Consider the following 15,247-nt stretch of genomic DNA (forward strand, 5'->3'; position numbering starts at 1 on the left):
GTACCTTAGTAGGTACGCTAGTTGTGATTCTAAAGACCCCGATGGGACTTCATGAGGAGAATCCTAGTAGGCTATCTACCCGACGGCGGCGCGGGAAGACTGTAAGCAGCCGATCACAGACCCAGACAAAGTAATTTCTGCATATAATTGAGCTTGAATATCCCATTATCCCTCTCCAGGCTCATTTGAAATATTAAAAATGGCTCCTATCGACCCTGGATCTTTCGTGCTAGTAACAGGTGGCAACGGCTTTATCGCCGCTCACTGTATCGCAACTCTCTTAAGGTCCAATTATCGCGTTCGGGCTACAGTGCGTTCCTTTGAAAAGGGAGAGGCTACGCGTAAATCTCTGAGCTCTGCTGGAGTTGACAATCTTTCTCTCCTTGAGATCGCTGTTGTCCCCGATCCAACCGATCTAAATGCTTTTATTGCGATTCTCCACGGTTGCCAAGCAATCTTGCACTTGGCATCTGCTTTTAATTACGATGCAGTCCCTGGGGAATTTGAAGAGAAGCTTATGATCCCCGCGGTCAAGGGTACACAGGTTGTCTGCGAGGCTGCTCGGCTGGATCCGAATATCCGTAGGGTTGTGATCATGTCGAGTTTCGCGAGTGTTTATGATGCCAGCCTGGGCCTACAGCCAGGCCGTGTTTATACTGAGAATGACTGGTGTCCATTGACCTATGAAGATGGTGTCACTGCCTCGATGGTGGTAAGTACTCAGCTCCCTCTTTACTATTCTATGGCCTCTGACAAAGTTTAGCCTACCGCATATCGCGCTTCCAAGGTTGTTGCGGAGCGTGCTGCTTGGGATTACATTCGTGATAACCCGGTTCAATATCAGCTGATGACGCTTTGCCCTGGAATGGTTTTCGGCCGTATGATTCACCCGATTTCCTCCCTTTCCCAACTCAACGCTAGCAACCAGATTATCTGGCAGGTGTTGAGTGCAGGAAAAGATGCCGAGGTTCCACCCACAAAAGCTCCCGGTATGTCATTCTCCCCAACTTAATACTCATGGACTCATTCTTCATTTTCCAGTCTGGATTGATGTAGAGGATTTGGCTGAAACAAGTCTGAGAACATTGACGTTTTCAGGAAGCGGCAATGAGAGATTCCTGGTGACTCAGGCATCTTATGATACCCAGGAGGTTGCTGATATTATTCGCTCTGGACTTCCAGATAGGCAGCGAGTTCCAGTGGGCGAGCCCGGGAGGCGTATTGCTGATACACACTACTCCTGTGATTCATCCAAGGTGCAGAGGCTCCTGGGGGTAAGGTTCCGAACACTGGAAGAGTCAATCATTCCATTGGCAAATCAGCTTTATGACATGGAGGGAGTCTAAGCGATTGGACATTTGCAAGAATATAATAGTTCTCAAGAGATTATTAGTGCGAATGGATATAATCAGAGTTATTAATGTCGAGCGAGGTACCTAAGTTTCAAGCATCAGACCATGAAAAGGAAGCCGAAGGGGACGAGCTCTGGATGTATTCCCTCGAATGAGATATATCTGTGATGCTGGACCGCGATGCAGTAGGTAGAAGAAAAACACATACGACTTGAACAGATATAAGTAGACCTAAATTCCACGCAGTTCTCAGGTAGGCGCACTAAGTTCCTAATTTTACCAGACAACGGTTACCACAATGCTGCTGTAAATTTCCGAACCGCAAAAGTATTTATTTCTGTGAGAACCGGCATGTAAGAAACCAGATTTCTGTTACAGTAAATCACGTTGTTAAGTGAAACAGATTCAAATGTACATCTAAGTCAAAGCGACAGGTGAAACGATCCATTATATTTACAACGCTCATTCAGAGGATCTTCTATCATTCTATCATCCGTGCAGCGCAGACTTAATATGCTGAGCCGTCATATCAATAAACTCTTTAGCCTGCCAAAGGTCTAAAGCATAGGTTAGTATAGTGGCCAAGGCAGTGGCAACAAAATCGGTAACATACCCTTATCCATATGCATGAATGGATGGGGAACACCCATAAACCGCTTCTGAATAACCTCATTCCCGGCCTCAACCAATTTCCTAGCATACGCCTCACCCTCATCACGCAGAGGGTCACATCCGGCAGTATAAATGACGGTCTTTGGTAAGCGGGTGAAATCCGGGGCGTCAAGCAAATTAGCATACCACTTTACCGCGGCCATTTGCGATTCACGACTGGGACCTTCAGCATCAATGCTCTGCCATTTGAGATTATCAAACCACTTCAGTCGCGCCCAGTTGAGTGTTGGCGCGTGTTGCATCTCTTGCATAGAGGGCCAAGGAGCCTCAGATGCGGACTTGTATAAGGCTATGTTATCCACGGTAGGTGTGCCGACAGCAATAATCCTCAAAGGAATATTTTTGTCACGAGCCAGATGGGCACATACCAAGGCGATGTTGCCTCCTGCTGAGACGCCGCCCAGGGAAATCCTTGTAGGGTCAATGTTAAACTTTTTGGCACCTTCGGCGTGTATATATTGCAAGGCAGCGAAAGAATCCTGGATACCAATAGGAAATGCATTTTCGGGGACGAGGCGATAGTCGACATCAATGACACAAACGTTGGCCTTAGTACAGATATGTTTCAAAATATGGGCTTCTGTATCGAGATCACCGAGGCCCCATCCTGTGTTATGTCAGTAAAACCCCAATATTTTGTCATTCATTCCCTTCCTACCTCCGCCGTGGAAATCGACATGTACGGGCCATGGTCCAGGGGATGCAGGCTCATAAACTCGAACAGTAATCAGATCTCCGTTGTGAGCGGGAACTTCGGCGTCATATACGCGTGCACACTCTGGAGCAGGGCCCGTACCATACGAGTACAAAACCGAGTACTTCGTACGGAGAATGGCCAGGTCAATTGGCCCTGAAGGCGTGTTCGCAACATTTTCATTATATAGTTGAATGAATACCGGGTCCAAATAAGGAAGAACGGAGGGATGGATTGGATTCAAGGCTTCGTGCGACATGATTGAAAGTGTGATACGATATTAGAAACTAGAAAGTGGAAAGTCCCAAATCACTTTATATTCCAGTGTCCGTTTCCACAGAATCCCTTCTCCGTCGCAGCCTGCCGACGGGCGGAACCCCGCTTCTTATCTAGGCGACGGGCCTCGGAAGGGAACAGATACGTCGGAGAGTAACATAAAGGCCGGGGACTACTATCTCTGCATTCTCGACCATGTATGTAACATACAAGTACCGCTATTTTCAGCATCTATTGCCCACTTAGTCCTTCCAGGACTATCATACATACTAGCAATTCTGGTTGCATAGTCGTCTCCTAATTTGTTGATTTATTTGCTTCCCACAGAGCAATATGAACCCCGTACTTATTGTGGGTGCCGGCATTGTTGGCCTGACACTCGGGCAAGCGCTAAAGAAAAAGGGCATTCCCTTTGAGGTGAGCTGGATCAATACATAGTCTAGAGTTAACTGCTGCTGAATTAATCCGGTCTAGATCTACGAACGTGACTTAAATCCCGAAGAGCGTGGTCAAGGATGGGCAATTACCCTACACTGGGCATTGGAGTCCATGTTCAAAATGCTGGACAAATCAACCCTATCTCGCATTCAAGATGTCCAAGTGGACCCAGATGTAGCCCGCAATGACAGCGGAAACTTTCTCTTCATCAACCTCCAGACTGGAGAACCAAAGTTCAAGATTCCGCCTAATGTTCGATGGAGAGTGAATCGGGAGAAGATGCGTCGTGCGCTACTTGTTGGTATTGAGGACCATGTTCATTGGGGTCGAAGGGTGACCGGTTTAAATGTACCGAAGGACACAAATCAAGTTCAACTCCTGTTTGAAGACGACACATATGTCACCGGAAGTCTCGTCGTTGGTGTTGAGGGCAGTCGTTCGATGGTCAGGCAGTTCCTCCGGCCAGACGCCTTTGGCAACAAAACACTCGGGATCAACTTCACGGGAGTTGCTGTGGATCTTACCCCGGAAGAAATCAAGCCCTTGTGTGACATGGATCCATTACTATTCCAAGGCTGCCACCCTACAACAGGCGCTTTTTTCTGGTTCTCCATGCTGGAAACACCACAAGTGAATGGAACAGCCGGGACCAATGCGGAACGATATCGTGCGCAGATTTGCATGTCCTGGCCGGAGAAAGGACCAGATGACAAAGTAGCAAGCACTGATGAAGCTCGACTGATCAACATGAAGAACCGGGCACAAGGGTTCGTGTCATTTCTTCAAAAGGCAGTTGATCGGATTCCTGCTGGAACACATGTCACCGAGATCAAGTTAGCAGATTGGGAGTGTCTCCCTTGGGACAATCGGGGTGGTCGAGTCACACTAGCCGGTGATGCAGCGCATGCAATGACAATGTGTAAGTGCATATTTCTAGAGCACAATGGGTAGATCCTGACTTTCATAGATCGTGGGGAAGCGGCCAACCACGGAATCCTCGATGCGTACCGTCTGATGGAGGCGATTGAACGAATCTACAGCGGGGATTTAACGACGTCAGCTGCAATTGACGAATATGAAAAGGAAATGAGAGACCGTACGAGTCGTGCAGTACTCCTCAGCCGCCAGGCCTGTAAAGATGCTCATGATTGGAGCAGACTGGATGAGACATCCGCCATACTGACCAAGAGGGCTGTGGTTGGGAGTTGAGGCTCTGAGTGATATGTAGGTACTAAGAATGGACCATCTAGTGAAAAAAAAGAAAGGATTATCAATGGAAAATATTAGCAAGGCGCCAAAGTTTTAATGTAAAATGGTATACAAATCAAATTCAGTGCTTGGAAGTTGCCAGTTCTATCGTATATCCACTGGGGTTCCAAACATAGAGCCAATTGGCATACATGCCTAGACAGGGTAATAATACTACCAGGCATCTTGTTGCCAGTTTCCTGTCGGCAATACCAGTCTAGAGATGAAGATGGATACACAATAAAACCGCACAAGAATGGAAAAGGACTAAAATCAACCGACGGTCCCGACTAATTGAGAGCAGATTTAGAGTGCAATCATGCCAACACCCGCCAGGAGTGCAGTGGCCAGATAGGCACCGATCTGGAAAGAGCCGAAGGTCACACTGGAGTGAATGCTCATGGCACCGCCACTGGACGAGGTCGACGTGCCGGAAGAGGAACTGGAGTCAGCAGTGGCAGTAGCCTCAGTAGTGACGGTGCCGGTTCCAGCGGTACCAGCCTCCTTCATCTGGGCGGAGCAGGTGCCGGTAGCACTGGTAGTGGCCTTGGTGGTAGCGGAACCAGCGAAGCTGCAGGCAGAGGCGGAACGGTCTTGCTCGACGTAGTACTTGTTCAGGGCGAATGCGAGCTGCTGCTTGGGGTTACACATGCTGTAGGCACCGTACACTCCGGTGGTGGCATTGCGGTCCACTCCACCGCAGTCGGTGTAGCCACAGACAGTGCTGAACAGCTTGCTGTACTTGCTAGTCGCGAGAGAATCGGCCACAACACAGCCGGCGGCATCGTACATACACTCACAAAGATCGACATCAGCGCTAGGGGGGAGAGGGGATGCCTTGGCCGACCAGTCGGAGCCAACTGTAGGACAGCTCTGCAGAGCAGTGTTCGTGGGGGTGTATGATGCTTTGTTGGTACCGGTTGGGTCTGCAGTAGCGATGTGCTTTGAGTAGGACTTGAAGTCGGCCATGGTGCTGACACTAGTGCTGTCGACAACGGAAACCAGACCTGTATGACGGAATGAGCGGTTGAATCAACTCAGTGTACGGGCTCACTTACCATAGTTGTTGGTCTCCTGGAAGTACATGTACACAATACCACCGGACCAGACTTGGGCCATGGTGTCGCCATACAGAGCGGTCACTTCAGTGAACTGACGGGGAGTGACATCGTTACAACCATATTCGGCGAAGAATACAGGAACGGAGTAGTCGCGGAACTCCTCAGTTCGAGTGTTGTAACCAGAGTCTGTGTATGATGAGTTACCACACCACGAGTAGATGTTGTAGCCCCAGAAGTCAATCGACTCGTCGGAACTCTCGCAGTCGAAGTAGTCGGCCATGTTCTCGCGGATAGTAGACACATCAGCAGTGGCGTATCCAACACCCATTGACCGGTAACCCTTCTGTTTAATGTACTTCTTCATATCCCGAACGGCAGCCTTAACGAAGGCACTAGCCTCCGAGGTAGCGACGGTGTTGGAAACCTCATTACCAGCGAAAAAGCCAATAGTGTTGTTGTACTGAGACAGTTCATCAATGACACTAGTGTACCGAGTGTAGAGGGAGGTTTCCCAGGTAGGGTCACTACGGTCGATGGATTGGGATGGGTCAGAGAGATCGGAGATCAAGTAGATGCCAGCTTCTGACAGCAGCTTCATGCAGGCGGAGTGGTCGGCCGAGGCATTGATGGCGTATGTACGAATCACATTGGTGCGAAGCTCCTTCATGATAGGAACATCACGCGCACAAGCAGTGGCATCCGCCAGAGGGTCGGTGTAACTGTTGCCATCCGCGGTTTCTGTCAAATGTTAGTTGATGTGTTTGCAGGTGTATACGAGGGACCGACGTTGATAGGCAACACCGCGAAGATAGCTGTTGAGTCTTGTCAGCATAGCCATTGATACCAGAGATATCCACGATAGTGGCCTACAATTGGGTGTTGTTGCTGGAATAGAAGAACTTGGAGCCCTGGACACGGGAGTCTTAGTATTGGATGCTTCAATGTCTCCCCAGAAAAAAGGCATTACCTTGATAACGATAGGATCCAAATCAGCCACAGCAGTGCCGACCAGAGTCGCCAGTGCCACCAAGGAGAACTTCATGGTGAAATGCTTTGCGGATCTAGGTGCCGCGGGTGTATATAGCGAGTGAATGAAGTTGGATTGGGTTTAACAGAAAGCAAAGCAGTGAAAGAGAGTTGAGATCTAGTAACGAGTGAATGACGAACGTTGGTACGTCGCTGAAAGAGGAGGCAGGACAAAACAAAAGGGATCCATGGTGGCTTCACGTCCAGCGGCCATTAATAGTCTCAAGACAGGCACTAGATCAACCCGATTTGCTCGCCTCCCCTGAAATCGAAGTGGACGCGTATAATGACCCAACTAGAATCCACTCCAAGTTTGGCTAAGAGACTAGTGGCCACCAGTAAATAAGTTTGGGCTACTGACGCCCGGGTGTCAATTTTGCCAGGCCGGGCATGATGGACCACGTTCAATATTAGGGCTTGGGTTAAAGCGTATGGGTTCATTAAGGCCGAGCGAATGATAGACGGCCATTTCCTAGACCCACGTACTAAGCGTATCTTGGTTTCTGCACCCCGGGCAAGGTCTGCTTTGTCCGAGGTGTTAACGGGCGTGTTCCAGTAAGCCTGTGTTCGATAAACATCTCGCTACAAAACCGCGGAATTCACTTCTAGACAAACTCCGAGACAATGACCTTAACCATGCTACTATTTGTAGAACTGGTCGGCTGGGTAAATATTATTGTAGTGAAAAGTGAAAAATATTCCCAGGCTGACGCGGTGTGGTGGGGCGTTTTTCTTGGAATGGCGCCGGCAGTGCGTGTCCTCTTACTAGGTATCGCGAACTTCTCTTTTCTGACTAGGACGGCTAAAATTATCCACGCTAGGCAAATTGAAGGATTATTCTACGTGATGCGTTGCTTGGTCCTGCTATGGACTACGTCGCAGCCAAACAAATCTGCAGGCTGAAGCTCCGACCCTCGGACTTGGCTTCTCCGCATGGTAAAGCCCGATCCACTGCAATGACTGGGCAAGGTAATTGCTTTATTTACAGTATTCGGGATCAGACGAGTGGGCCATGGGAAATGCTTAATTTGTTTCTCTGGGGGAATCAAAAGATGGGATACAGTCTGATGGTAATTAGACGGTTGGAAAGAGTATATTCCCTCCACACGTATATAGTTCGAAGTCGGGTATCATGTCATGATCTACATGTAGATCAAATTGGCAGCTGGGATTTCTTCAGCTCATCGGCAGTGACATATCAGATCGGTCCAGCCCGAGCAACAACCGACTCGGTATGTGGGTATATCGATCCCTGAAAATATTCCGGAAGATCGCTTCAAATCTGACACATGCATGGTCTGAGTGACAATAAACTGCAGGATATCACAGCTATGACCGGTAGTACCGTAGCTATTGCTCTGGATTTTGGACAATTTACGGTCTTTCCGGAACGCATATGGTTAAAAAATAATAGCAGTGACCGTTGATATATCCGTAACTCCATATGGTAAAATTGAATAATAATACATCAAAACCCCGTTCGCGAATTGAAATTGGCGTAAAAGCGTTCCTTCGTTCCGTTCTGGCGTAGTATTTTCGTCCTTATGCCAATCTTCACATCCTGTTTTGCTTCCTGTGCGCATCAATGGCTGCGTCGAACGACCGAATTGTGTCTAGGGGACGCTCGAGACGGCTTCTTGTGGGGTTGGAGAGATCGGGGTCGGCTGTCGTTGAGTTAGAACTATTATATCCAGAGACCATTTCTGGTTCTCACTTACTGATGATCTTGCCCTCGCGGTCCTTGTGCTGGATGCTTCTGAGAGAGAAAGTGTCCCGGGTTCCTGGCTGGGTATTGACAGCAACTGGTTGGGGTTAGTAAGAGGTGCAATGAGTGCAAAGGACTGGCGAGACATACTAGGTTGCTCTTCATATAGGGCCATGTTGGGGTCGGCCTTGCTCTGTAGCGAGCTCTTGGGGCTGTGATGCGACTTGACTGAGCCGGAGCGCTCACTAGAGGAGAATGAGGAAGGCATCGTGGATATGAAACGATTTGTAGTACGAGAGTGTTTAAAAAGTGTGAATGTCACTGTATTGATTCTATGATAACAATGTGTCAATCTAGGGAGGCGAATGGATCCTATATATAACCCACGGATCCCTGTCAGCTGTCACCTCTAAGAATAGATCTGGAAAGCCAAGATCACGCAAGATGTGGCGAGATTGATCATTGGGCCGATCCTGAGCGCCAACCATGGGTGACATGCAGTGTGTCCAATTCCGATATGACGCTGGTGACCCGTTTCAGGGCTAACTTTTAGCAGAATGCTTAGCATGCATCCCGACCAATCTGGGGGTTTGGTGCCTGAGAGCCACGCAAGCTCGGTGGCTGAAAGGTCTCGCCCACTCCAGGCACCCACAATCTATTCTATGAACATCCGCTTGAACCCGCGTTGCACTGCGTCACATCCAGGTACATTACAATGTACCTGCACTGTACACACAATGCACAATGCTGACGACAGGTCTTTCCGGTGGAGATTGATCGCCGGTTTCAAAAATGTGACAGGAGCACGCCCCATTCTTCCTTCAGGAACAATCGATCCTACTCTAGCTATGAGCCAATCATAGTCTCAGGGAGTGGGATTTCACATGGCTCTGCCCTGCAGGGTCCTGATAGCCACAATTCCATGACAAGAATGTTTGTGCCCTTATGGTTTGAGGAACGTCGATGATCCCGGGTTTATAAACACACCAACATACTCTATCTACAGAATGTTTCTCAACTTTACTTCATTTCTGAAGCAACACTACACATGCCACATTCGAGGATAATTCACGAGGCAGGCAGCGCTATTCACCTGATTGGCGGACAAAATCTGAGGAATCTGGTGGGGCGAAGATCATCGTGGCCATCACTATCGAATTACTTCAGTACGATGTCACAGCCCCACTATTCCGGCGATGAGAAAGGCCGAAACTGTCGATCGCCGCATTTGAAACATTGTCCCCAGCATTCCGGAGGGCGAAAATTCTCTTTCTTTCGCTGACAAGTCCGGAATGTTCAGCCCCTTGGGGATCCCCAGCCCTCGGCACATCGAGGGGTTGGGTCCAACAGTATACAGATTTACTCCGCAAGCAGAGCATTGACGAGGGCCCCAGGTAGCGTCTCGCTTGATTGCAGTTTAAATGCGGTTGGTGTTATCGGTGGCTTTTTTCAGACCCCTAACACTGCGTACTTTTGGCTCAATATCACTGAGATGGTCCTCGCGAGAGGCTGGGCGGCTGGGTGGACGGCAGGCGAAGCACGAAGGTGTGCAAACCAAACAATAACTGCTCACCACTACAATGGTATTTTCCGAGTAGTCATTGGGTATAACGAAGAATTTCGGGCCAATTTTCCCTACTGATTCAAGCAATTACTACGAGAGCCAAGGTTCTCCTGGCATGAGAATATGATAGTTTGCTTCATCAGGGGTAATCTCATAGACAAGAGACGCACAACGAGCATATACGATAATGCGACACAGGGTCTCCAGTCACAAGAAAAGCAAAAGTGAAGTAGAAGTAGGCAGGAGCTGCCTCAATCCACGGAATTTGGCCTTTAAGTGGTTCATCAATTCCTACAGGCCCTGAATCAACGTTCAGATGACTTTGGCATGCTTCCGATGAAGAATTGACGTTGGACATCTTCCAGGTCCCGCCGCCTGTGCAGAGTGACAAGGTTTGATCGGTTGAAAAGGTTTATATATGCGGTGGAAAACGGTAGCGTGGCCGACAACTGCGTTATTGTATTCGATGTATATTATACCACATCGCATCCATTGAAACGCCCGAATTTAGTAGGAATCCTAGCGGAGCCTGCCGCTATGCACCGTCGCGTGGCGGTCGCCTTTGTCTCCTTCGAATGTTGGTACTTCTCGTGACCCCTCGTATGATACTGTACTCCCTGAAAACGTCGAGCCGGGCTTCTTGAGGAGTGAGGCGAGTGAGGCGATGGTTCTTCGCCGCTGCCTTCGCAGCGTACTTCGCCAAGCAGGCTAATCCTACCTGAGTCTCAGAAGGCCATTTGATCAAGGACATGTCGGTCGGGACCTCTGTGAATAGCTCCGTGGCCGAGTGGCCATATCCGTGTTAATCTTTCGATGTTGGACGGATTTCGCGATGCTGGCGGAAGGAGCTGTTTGACGTCAGTAAACCGAATACATGATCCTCTAAGCGTGGTAATCCAAGTTGCAACGGTGGTTTAGGGTTATGGGCACCAGGCACCTGGCACTTAATGTTTTGAAGAGGGTTAGGGGATGAGACTGGATGAAGGGGGAGCGACTTGGCAAGGTGGGGGCGGTGGGCAAATGAGCCAAACCGTATGACGTACGCAGTATGTTTGGACAGCTAACTTAGTTATAGTAATACGGAGTACATACAATCTTTTTCAAGTAAAGGAGAAATGATAAGCAGTCCAATGCTTCAATTAAAAAAAATGATAAGATTTAAGCTTAATATAAACAAGCTGCCGTAGATATATATATATAGACAGTTTGGTGCTGGTTGATTGCATGGATATGCTCGCTCTTATTTTCATTTGTTAATAATATATCAATGAGTATATATATCGTAACTTTGTTCAGATATATAGTGTCCATTCGAGACAGACAATTTGCCTGTCCGATGCTGTACACATTGGCTCTACCCTGTGCAACGGGGAGAGGATTCTGGGCCTTATTTGGTCAAGCCCATTGACATTGCGATACAGTCAGGCGAAGCCTCCGAGCTCCCGGGGAGTTGTGGACCTGTCTGGTGCAGCATGGTCTTGTTTTGGGCCAGTGTGGCCATCTCATTGGGGTCAATGTCTGTCTCCCATTCACTGTTAGTTGTTCCAAGTGTTAACCATGGCGTCGCTTCTTTTTGCCGAGTTCGATCGGATACCAGTACCACCAGAAGCTGCTGGAGCAGTGCAATGGCCGACTGGATTCCTTTGTGGGAGAAATTTGCCAGTTTATCTGCCTTGGGATCAGGGACCGCCCCGAAAAAAGGCCGACAGGATACTTCACTCGATGCATGTTTTGCCTTGATGCCAGCTAGCATTTGTGACTCTAGACCACGCAGGGTATTTTGACATGTTGCAATCTCACGAATGAGACACTCCCTTTCCGTAGACGTAGCCTGCGGGGACGCGACAAGCATTTTGCATTTGACAAGAAAGCCGGGGCATTGAGCTATTTCATTGAATGCATACTCGATCAGCGCGCTCAAAGGAGAGGATTTGCCCCGTCGTTCTTCGTTTTCCAGGGTTTCTGGGAGGATAGATCTCCATTCTTCACCTTCGAGGAAGCACGGTTCACTGCGAGCCAGTGCTTCAAATACCAAAAATCCTCGAAAGGATAATAGCAAGGTGCGACCGAGTCCACATGTATGGGCTCTTGGTCCTCGAAGACGGAAGAGATGGGAAATGCCTCGTGAATGCGTCAACCATGATTTCGGTTCTGTCGCATTGATCATTTCATATATGCCAACAAGAATTGCGGCCCCAAGAGTTGCATCTGTGCAGACCAAGGAAGGAGTTTTAATTGCATGGATCAGATGCTGCAACGCACGTCCATACATTTCTCGACTGGCGAGCATTTGCCGTGGATCATTGTGTGCTTTGCCCAGCTGCCAAGTTCCAATACTGCGCAAGACCCAGTCAAGCGGCTTCCCGGTTTCTCGTTGGTTCCGAGCCACGTCAAACCAGTTCACTTCCACACGGTTGCTGTACCCGTAATAGATGCCTGGGAAGACATCATCGACGAACGCACAAAATCCCTCTCGTTGTCGCTGGTCCAAAACCCCAGCAACCAAGTTTGGGACTATAGCTTCATCCATCGATCCCTGCGCGATGGAAATGCGGCGTAGTAGCTCATCCGGATGATCGGTCGCGGGATGATTGGTCGAGGTTGTTGCCAGGGAAAGTGTTTGGGATGTAGATTCCGATGGCTTCGACTCGCTCGATACGCCGAACCGGTGTTGAAATTTCCGCTCTCTTGTATAACCGGGACATGGTAGTCCCCTTCTTTGGCAACACTGGCATTCTGGCTGGGTTTCATCACACTGTGATTTTGCGCATTAGTTTGCGGCAAGGGATAACAAGTTGGAGGCTATCATACTTTGACCCGCCGCTGGAGACACGCCAAACAGCCTTTGCTGCGTGGTACGCCGACCATCACTTCTCCTGGACCCAATATGCAGCTGGCACAGGGTGGACACGAGGCACAAAGGAGGACACATGCCGAGAATACGAGGCCCCGCGGCTCAACCGTTGACGCGCCAATTTTCCCGCCTGGGCGCTATGCGGGGTGGCTTGGCGTTAACAATTAGTATCAATTTAGTATCTTTCAAGGCAATAAGGATTGCCGTGTTCCGTCGGGCTGGGTGTCTTGCCTCAATGGAGTGGGTGCCAGCTAATTGAAGTATCCGCGTGGATTCGGACTTTCCGTTCCAAAGGGGAATACAGTAGTATCACGGTGGTCGGGACTGAGACCGATATAGGTTGCGCAAACAAACGGGTTATATGTGGCGTTGTTGTTTGTGTGGTATGATGAACATATTCACATCGAGCAAACCATGCACTTTAGAGCCAAGATTGTATTTGCTTTATCTGGACAACAAAAGCAAAATGCTGCAGGGACCGCACGGTATGTCGTTTTCTAATGATATCGACCTGACTCGAGATGGCAAAGAGCCACGATGAGAAAGGGGCTTTCCGAGGTCTGTTCTTCATGAAACCAGGCAATCAACCAACCTCGTTCTGCTGCAGGGATTTAGTTTATGAGACAGCCTTCCTTCTTCGGAAATCGGGAGAATGAGGTATAAACGTACGCGACTCCAGGAAGATGCCGGTGTATCACGTGTCATGAGTGTCCTACGCTGGCTCCTTCCCCTCTCTTCCTCTCCTTATGTTATCTATAGAGCTCTTATTGCGAGATTTGTGCGAAGTATGCTCGTCCGCTTTGTATAACACACTCTGCTGTAGGTGTCTACTGAGAAGCTCCTCGGCCTGCATCCATATAGCCGACTCATCGGGCTCGGCACTTGATGAACCGAACCCTTCACCCCGCGTCGGAACATCGGGAGATGGACCTCGCAAGGTGATATATGAGATACCTGGCCTCTTTGACTCGTTTCGGCATATTATTTCTGCCAATTCTGATTCGATCATGAGATCGCCTCTCCCCCTTGCTTGCCGGCCCTTGGGCCTGTTCAACGCAGTCCAGCCTGCGGGGTCTACATATATTTCTTCGCGTCTGTACTCTAGTGGCTCAGGAGGTCATCGTCCTCTGCCTCTTGCTGGCGTGACGGTAGTCAGTCTTGAGCAAGCCATCGCGGCACCCTTTTGCACACGACAGCTTGCCGATCTCGGAGCCCGCGTTATTAAAGTTGAACGACCTGGTGTCGGAGATTTTGCCAGGCATTATGATACAAGGGTCTCAGGACTAGCATCGCATTTTGTGTGGACAAATCGCAGCAAAGAGAGTTTAGCATTAGACCTTAAGGATGAAAAGGACCATGCCGTTCTCATGAAACTCCTCGGCAAGGCCGACGTGCTCGTCCAGAACCTGGCCCCAGGTGCCAGTGCCCGATTGGGACTCTCTCATGAGAATTTGAAGAGGGATCACCCCGGTCTTATCGTTTGCGATATTAGTGGATACGGGCAAAATGGTCCTTACATGAAAAAGAAAGCGTACGACCTTCTCATACAGAGCGAGGCAGGCATATTGTCAGTGACTGGCACCGGGAAGGAGCCCGCAAAGGTTGGAATCAGCATTGCGGATATTGCAGCGGGAATGTACGCTTATAGCAATATTCTCTCAGCACTGTTACAGCGTGGGAAGGATGGTCTGGGCTGCCACATTGATATCTCTATGCTCGAGAGCATGGTAGAGTGGATGGGTTTCCCGATGTACTACGCCTTTGAGGGTGCCCCCGGTCCGGTACCAGCAGGAGCTTCACATGCCGCAATTTATCCTTACGGTCCTTTTGAAACTGGAGATGGACAGTCAGTCATGCTTGGCATTCAAAATGAACGCGAGTGGCAAAACTTCTGCACGAAAGTTCTCTCACAACCCGAACTGGCCACCGACACGCGTTTCTCGAGCAACTCCCTGCGGGTTCAAAATCGGGATGCCCTCAAGGAAACCATTCATGACGTATTCTCAGAATTCACGGCAGAAGAAACTATTACCCTGTTGGAAGAAGCATCAATCGCCAATGCTAATGTCAATGATATGCAGAGTGTCTGGGAGCATGCCCAACTAAAAGCCCGCGATCGTTGGACCCAAGTGCAGACTCCCGCCGGTGCTGTCCCAGCTCTTTTGCCTCCTGGATCGACCAAATCAGCTGATAGGGGTGGGTATGGCGCCCAGATGGGCCCCATTCCGAAGGTTGGAGAACACAACGAGGCCATACTCGCGGAATTGGGTCTGGCTTGACCTCATATACAAACAGAATGCCGGATACAGAATATGTTACATCCTAGACGTATATAAACTTTGTATCATATGCATTGG

The 15,247-nt window shown here is 49.2% G+C and overlaps 8 protein-coding genes across 8 annotated transcripts; 4 read left to right on the forward strand and 4 right to left on the reverse strand.

Annotated features, from left to right (window-relative positions):
* Positions 1-199: 199 nt before the first annotated feature.
* On the forward strand, positions 200-1,346 carry N7446_011745 (uncharacterized protein; the record flags this gene model as incomplete). The annotated part of the gene is made up of 3 exons (XM_058520487.1): positions 200-712; positions 764-989; positions 1,042-1,346. 3 exons carry the CDS (start codon positions 200-202, stop codon positions 1,344-1,346), a joined length of 1,044 nt encoding a protein of 347 aa, XP_058368011.1.
* A 495-nt stretch (positions 1,347-1,841) lies between these two features.
* Positions 1,842-2,977, reverse strand: N7446_011746 (alpha/beta hydrolase; the record flags this gene model as incomplete). Its single annotated transcript, XM_058520488.1, has 3 exons — positions 1,842-1,909; positions 1,966-2,631; positions 2,683-2,977. 3 exons carry the CDS (start codon positions 2,975-2,977, stop codon positions 1,842-1,844), a joined length of 1,029 nt encoding a protein of 342 aa, XP_058368012.1.
* Positions 2,978-3,327: 350 nt separating this feature from the next.
* N7446_011747 (FAD-dependent oxidoreductase) lies at positions 3,328-4,641 on the forward strand (the record flags this gene model as incomplete). The annotated part of the gene is made up of 3 exons (XM_058520489.1): positions 3,328-3,411; positions 3,469-4,351; positions 4,400-4,641. The coding sequence occupies 3 exons, from the start codon at positions 3,328-3,330 to the stop codon at positions 4,639-4,641; spliced, it is 1,209 nt and encodes a 402-aa protein (XP_058368013.1).
* A 256-nt stretch (positions 4,642-4,897) lies between these two features.
* Positions 4,898-7,093, reverse strand: N7446_011748 (glycoside hydrolase family 72 protein). The gene is made up of 5 exons (XM_058520490.1): positions 6,709-7,093; positions 6,612-6,649; positions 6,528-6,553; positions 5,739-6,479; positions 4,898-5,687 (listed from the first exon to the last, which is right to left on the reverse strand). Exons 1-5 carry the CDS (start codon positions 6,781-6,783, stop codon positions 4,987-4,989), a joined length of 1,581 nt encoding a protein of 526 aa, XP_058368014.1. The 5' UTR covers positions 6,784-7,093; the 3' UTR covers positions 4,898-4,986.
* Positions 7,094-8,321: 1,228 nt separating this feature from the next.
* On the reverse strand, positions 8,322-8,740 carry N7446_011749 (DUF2406 domain-containing protein; the record flags this gene model as incomplete). The annotated part of the gene is made up of 3 exons (XM_058520491.1): positions 8,322-8,431; positions 8,486-8,569; positions 8,623-8,740. 3 exons carry the CDS (start codon positions 8,738-8,740, stop codon positions 8,322-8,324), a joined length of 312 nt encoding a protein of 103 aa, XP_058368015.1.
* Positions 8,741-11,423: 2,683 nt separating this feature from the next.
* Positions 11,424-12,566, reverse strand: N7446_011750 (uncharacterized protein; the record flags this gene model as incomplete). The annotated part of the gene is made up of 1 exon (XM_058520492.1): positions 11,424-12,566. The coding sequence occupies one exon, from the start codon at positions 12,564-12,566 to the stop codon at positions 11,424-11,426; it is 1,143 nt and encodes a 380-aa protein (XP_058368016.1).
* Positions 12,567-12,673: 107 nt separating this feature from the next.
* Positions 12,674-13,003, forward strand: N7446_011751 (uncharacterized protein; the record flags this gene model as incomplete). Its single annotated transcript, XM_058520493.1, has 1 exon — positions 12,674-13,003. One exon carries the CDS (start codon positions 12,674-12,676, stop codon positions 13,001-13,003), a length of 330 nt encoding a protein of 109 aa, XP_058368017.1.
* Positions 13,004-13,897: 894 nt separating this feature from the next.
* Positions 13,898-15,169, forward strand: N7446_011752 (CaiB/BaiF CoA transferase family protein; the record flags this gene model as incomplete). Its single annotated transcript, XM_058520494.1, has 1 exon — positions 13,898-15,169. The coding sequence occupies one exon, from the start codon at positions 13,898-13,900 to the stop codon at positions 15,167-15,169; it is 1,272 nt and encodes a 423-aa protein (XP_058368018.1).
* Between the last annotated feature and the right edge of the window lie 78 nt (positions 15,170-15,247).

Source organism: Penicillium canescens (genome assembly GCF_028828765.1).
Source record: "Penicillium canescens strain IBT 15451 chromosome Unknown utg000008l_segment0_segment0, whole genome shotgun sequence".
Taxonomy (NCBI): Eukaryota; Fungi; Ascomycota; class Eurotiomycetes; order Eurotiales; family Aspergillaceae; genus Penicillium; species Penicillium canescens.

Excerpts from the sequence above, each read along its gene's own strand:
- N7446_011748 (XM_058520490.1), bottom strand. The coding sequence starts at position 6,783 with ATGAAGTTCTCCTTGGTGGCACTGGCGACTCTGGTCGGCACTGCTGTG. Across the intron at positions 6,554-6,611 it reads TCCAGCAACAACACCCAATT|CTATCTTCGCGGTGTTGCCT; the intron begins GTAGGCCACTAT and ends AAGACTCAACAG. Across the intron at positions 6,480-6,527 it reads TCGCGGTGTTGCCTATCAAC|AAACCGCGGATGGCAACAGT; the intron begins GTCGGTCCCTCG and ends AACATTTGACAG.